General features: G+C 46.7%; 1 protein-coding gene and 1 non-coding gene across 2 annotated transcripts in view; both read left to right on the forward strand.

Annotated features, from left to right (window-relative positions):
• The first annotated feature begins 1,181 nt into the window (after window positions 1–1,181).
• Window positions 1,182–1,253, forward strand: TRNAE-UUC. The gene has a single exon. It is a non-coding gene; the product is annotated as a tRNA-Glu (tRNA).
• A 1,916-nt stretch (window positions 1,254–3,169) lies between these two features.
• LOC107020315 (ribosomal protein S10, mitochondrial) overlaps window positions 3,170–5,449 on the forward strand; it is a 2,332-nt gene continuing 52 nt past the window's right edge. The window contains exons 1-2 of the mRNA XM_015220619.2: window positions 3,170–3,609; window positions 5,357–5,449. The exon at window positions 5,357–5,449 is cut by the window's right edge and continues 52 nt beyond it. Coding sequence (XP_015076105.1) covers window positions 3,301–3,609; window positions 5,357–5,449 — 402 coding nt within the window. The 5' untranslated portion in view covers window positions 3,170–3,300. The remainder of the gene's footprint in view (window positions 3,610–5,356) is intronic.

Raw genomic sequence — 5,449 nt, forward strand, 5'->3', positions numbered from 1 at the left:
GGAATAAATGAGTGAACAAGCACCGAAAGGTGTGCGTTAGTGAAACGAATAGCTCAGTCCTAGCGGACAGGACAAAACTTCCCTTGGAGAAAGCCAGCCTGAGGGAACTGGATTGGTCATTCCACCATCACTCGATTATAGAGGGTTGGAGCCCTCTCTCTGAAAGCCCTCTTGATGATTTGAGAAAATGGCTAGTATTCAAGGCTAGTCCCAAGAAAGCAAGCAAAAGGGCTATCCCGATAAGAAGATGAAGCCTGATCGGGCCAAAAATGAAAGCAATCGAAGGAAGGGGTAGAGCATGTTCTATTTTTCCGAATCTTTCAAGATGAAAATAGAGGGATTGGCTTAACTTCCTCTATGCGGTTGCATACAGCTTTGCTTGAGTAAGGACTAGGCCATTCCAGATAGGCTGCTTTTGCTATTACTGTAGCTTTTAAGAAAAAGACCTTTCCTTTATGATATTAAGCTTTATGATATTAAGGATTTTTCCAATCATTAGAGTGGTGTCATCCCCTTTCATTCATGTCTGATGGATAAAAGCCCTTGGGCCTTCGTTCATTTTGTTTAAGAAGGCTGCGACATATACAGCATCTTTCCATAGACTTTTTCTTGCCTGGATGAAAATTCAATATATGAATAGTCTTTCCCTCACAAATTCTTTATTTGAATATCTTTGCTTTGTTCGTTCTACAGATATAGATTAAACTGCCTTTCTTGGCACCATCCCTATTCTGATGGCTCAGTACAAGACCGACGGAAGAGAAGAGGTGAAAAGGCTAGCGAGGCAGAATTCTTTTTCTCTTTCATAGCGCCGCACAATGGAGACATTGTAGTGCTAGACCAGATTTACCAGCGGACAGTTGAAAAACGGTACGACCCAGGACCAATTCTTGTTCTTCTTTCTATCAAAATAAATCGAATTCGAAAGAGCGGGGTCTTACTTATTCAGGGGGGATGAAAGACAAATAAAGGGATCAGGGGCCTTTATGATCGGAGAAAGAGAAGGGGCGTGGTTGGTGTGTCACTGGGTCGGTGGGGGAACCCGTACGAATGGGGGACGACCCGCCGAATTCACATCAGAAATCGCCAACATGAACACAAACGAAATCTTGAATTGCGTATAGAAAGAAAACGAACCACTTCTATTCTCGGAGCTGAGGTATATGAAGAATGGCTTTTTGGTCCCTTTCGTCCAGTGGTTAGGACATCGTCTTTTCATGTCGAAGACACGGGTTCGATTCCCGTAAGGGATAGGTACTCATTCCCGGCCGCTTTCAGTTAGTGTTCATTGCTGAGTGATCGCTCGCTATCTGGCTGGAAAAGATGGTCCGGAAGCTTCCTCTCTCCCAGCAAGCAAGACGAGATCACCACTTCTCTCAGTAATGGACTTCCTTTACTTCGTAACCTTAGCCTTAGATTTCCTTTCATAGATTCTCGAACCTCCGACAGACAGAATCTCCATGCATGCGTTCTTTCTCTCCTCCCCTCAGCCATACATCCCTTTTTTGCTTTTGGCCCTTTTTGTTAGGCATTGAACCCCACCCCCACGGAGCGGTGCTGAGTAGTGTCCTCCCCTCCCTAATACCTAAACAGAGTTCCGTCTATGGAGACTAAAGCTTAAACCATGGCAGTAAGCAGTAAGTTGGCCTAGTCTCTCGCCCACCCTTCGCCTTCTTCAGTGGCCAAGTTGAAGCGTTCAACGTCGGCCTACCACCTTTTTTTTTCAAGGTTGAGCTTGTTCAATTGAAGCTAATGCTATGCTGCCCTTCCCTTGTTCAAGAGAAAGCGAGGACTTTCTTTTAGCTACCGGCCCAAACAAAAGAGATTAGCCTCTTGATCGATCGATTGATTGGATCGAAGTACGAAGGGGTTGATTGAAGTATGAGATCAGCCCAAGACTAAGGCCGAGCAACTAGCTGCTGCAGGATTGGACGTCTATATATCTCACCACGCTCCCCTACTCCTATAAAGGCCGGTGGAAGGAATGCTCTGCTCATCTTTCTTACGGCTCGTTACCGCAGCGCTCGTTCACCCCTTCTGTTATCAGAAGGAGAAAGCGAGGGAGTGAAATTTTAGGTTTCATTAGGGTAGACTGAAGACCAAGACAATCTCGAAACAAAATAAGAAAACTTATTGCAACTACGAACGTGAACAGATGCTTTCTCATTAGACTATTTTAACCGATTGTTTATGTCGACCCTACGCTACGATTCTTCTTCTCTTATGAAATTTCTAGTTAGATGAACACTGCTCTGCTGCATGACGGAGTGATCTTTCCCTCTTATGAAAGCCGGTATCTCACTTTCGAAAGAGAGTCTCGACGTGGCGGTTTACACCTAGCTCCATAGCTGGGCTAGTCACTGGCTAGAGGGCGACCGACCTACCGGACCGGAGGCAGCCGAGAATGTTATGTAAAAAGGACCAAGGAGGATTCTATCCTAAAGGAGAAGGAGGAGTAGGAGGAGTCAGTTTTCTTTGAAGATCGAGGAACGTAGTGTCGGACGATTATGCCATCATGGGGATTTCCACTTTTGTCTACTTCCATCCGTAATACTTGGAAGAATTTTACGACTAGAAAATAAGATAAAAAAAAAGACTTGAAATCCTTTTATTCCATATTGGAGTAGAAATCCTTTTATTCCATATTGGAAAAGTTATCGTGGGTCTTGATCTGGCAAAGGTCACCTTACACTTTGGGTATCTGTTCGCGGATGACCAAACTCGTGCTGTGAATCAGTTTTACTCTCCTCCGTCGGGTGAAGGGTGGTTCAGTCAAGCGCCAACCCCGACTCCTCCACCAGAGAATTCCGGTCTGGAGCTCATTCCCGGTGCGCGAATCGAAGGGGACGGCCCAGCCCCGGGTTCGGAAGGAGAGAAACTAAAAAAGCTCCATGCCGTAGTCGAAGGGCATCTTCGGAGATACTGCGCTTCTGAGGATGGATTGAAAAGGTTCCCTTGTTTGAAAGATAAAAACAAGGAAGATTTCCAATATTTTGCGCAACATTTTTCTATTACAGAATTGGACATTGATACAAAAAGCGAAGCGGAAATCGCTTCGCTTTCTGCCTATTTGGGTCCATTTCGTAAAATAGAAACACTATTTCATATGTATTTTGACAAATACTTCGAGTCAGACTAGAGACTTAAGTAGAAGAGTAGAAGATGGCCGAGAGTGTTGTGTTATTGTTATGAGTGTTGTGTTATTGTTATGTAAGACCAAGGAGGATCCTATCCCAAAGGAGAAGGAGGAGGAGTAGGAGCTAGCCTTAGGGGCGGAATCGATTGATTACGAGATAAACAATGAGACAAAGAAGAGCACTTAGACGAGTCAGCCAAAAAGAAAGACCACCAAAAGTAACGACCACCAAGATAGGCATAGTAATTCGATCTTTTGATGACCCATTATTGGAAAACCATTTTTGGGGGCTTCCGCCTTACACACGGAAGATTGGATTGCCTGAATCACGAGTGTTATATGCTGTGTTACGATCACCTCATATTGATAAAAAGTCCAGAGAACAATTTTTTATGAAAATCAAGAAAGAATTTCTGGTCATAAAAACAGAAAGGCATGAATTGCGCAAGAAGTTCATTCGGTTAAAACGCCGTGCCACTCGGAGGACATAAGACTTCTTGGTCAAGCCAAAAAGATTGCCGACTGGATGCTCCTACCCCACCATGCCTGGCCCTTTATCTTACCTTAGGAAGAAAGAGGAGGTATGAAGCGTGGGACAGAATGAAAGAAGTGTATGATACAACAGATACCTCAAGGAGTGGCGGCAACCCTCTTGATTGATCAACGCGAGTGAACTGTGCTTAGACGCTTCGTAAAACCGCACCGATCTACGAGAGGAGCTGATAGATGAGTACGCTTCCCCTTTCGATTCACGGAATATGATCTGGGACACGATGGGAGTTTGCATGTCTCGCTAGGAAAGATATCACCGGAGTATAGCACAAGATCGCCTTTTCTTGCTGCCATGGGGTCGACCTGTCAACAAGGTAAACCCAATGGGAACCAAAAAACGGGGGGTACCGCATTGGGCAGAAGACGATCCAAAAAGCGAAGGCTCACCCAGCTGAAGGAAGGGGGTGAGATAAGCAAGAGGTAGCTTGCTTCCAAGCCGGCCCGGCCGCGAGGAATCAAGAGATCTTTGCCGGTGCTGACTTTGATCTCGGGTGACGGAATAAGGCGGCCAGTAGCGACGAGCAGTCGCGGTCGAAGCTTGGCTACAGCGAAGCGCTTACCAAGCGCGAAGGAAAGGGCCTTCGCCACTTGAGCCGTATGCGGGGGAAATCGCACGTGCGGTTCTTAGGGGGGGAGAGCTAGTAGGAGCCATCCCATCTCAATAGCGTAAATTTGGAGCTCAATATGAAATCCTATTTTCTTACAAGACCCGTTCGGATAAGGGAAAACTCCTGAGATTGCTTCGAAATAAGATCCTTGCGTTGACCCTTTCCTGAACCAGAACCGGGGGAGGATGAGAGGAAAAGGGGATCAAAATGTCCCATCAATAAAGTTCGGGCTTTCCATTCTTCCTCCCCCCCCTCACTCCCCCATTTTCAATAAATAAGCCCGGCGGGCCCCTCTCTGATAAGGAAGGAAACGATATAATCTCAATTTTACGACAAATCCGGTCCGATGGCTGTTCTCCACTAACCACAAGGATATAGGNAGAAGAAAGAGGAGGTATGAAGCGTGGGACAAATGCAAGAAGTGTATGATACAACAGATAACCTTAAGGAGTGGCGGCAACCCTCTTGATTGATCAACGCGAGTGAACTGTGCTTAGACGCTTCGTAAACCCGCACCGATCTACGAGAGGAGCTGATAGATGAGTAGGCTTCCCCTTTCGATTCACGGAATGTGATCTGGGACACGATGGGAGTTTGCGTGTCTCGGTAGGAAAGATATCACCGGAGTATAGCACAAGATCGCCTTTTCTTGCTGCCATGGGGTCGACCTGTGAACAAGGTAAACCCAATGGGAACCAAAAAACGGGGGGTACCGCATTGGGCAGAAGACGATCCAAAAAGCGAAGGCTCACCCAGCTGAAGGAAGGGGGTGAGATAGGCAAGAGGTAGCTTGCTTCCAAGCCGGCCCGGCCGCGAGGAATCAAGAGATCTTTGCCGGTGCTGACTTGGATCTCGGGTGACGGAATAAGGCGGCCAGAAGCGACGAGCAGTCGCGGTCGAAGCTTGGCTCTAGCCGATAGGCTAGCTGTAAGCTTGGCTACAGCGAAGCGCTTACCAAGCGCGAAGGAAAGGGCCTTCGCCACTTGAGCCGTATGCGGGGGAACTCGCACGTGCGGTTCTTAGGGGGGGAGAGCTAGTAGGAGCCATCCCATCCCAATAGCGTATATTTGGAGCTCAATATGAAATCCTATTTTCTTGCAAGACCCGTTCGGATAAGGGAAAACTCCAGAGATTGCTTCGAAATAAGATCCTT

The sequence above is a fragment of the Solanum pennellii genome, chromosome 5 (genome assembly GCF_001406875.1).
Source record: "Solanum pennellii chromosome 5, SPENNV200".
NCBI classification, from domain to species: domain Eukaryota; kingdom Viridiplantae; phylum Streptophyta; class Magnoliopsida; order Solanales; family Solanaceae; genus Solanum; species Solanum pennellii.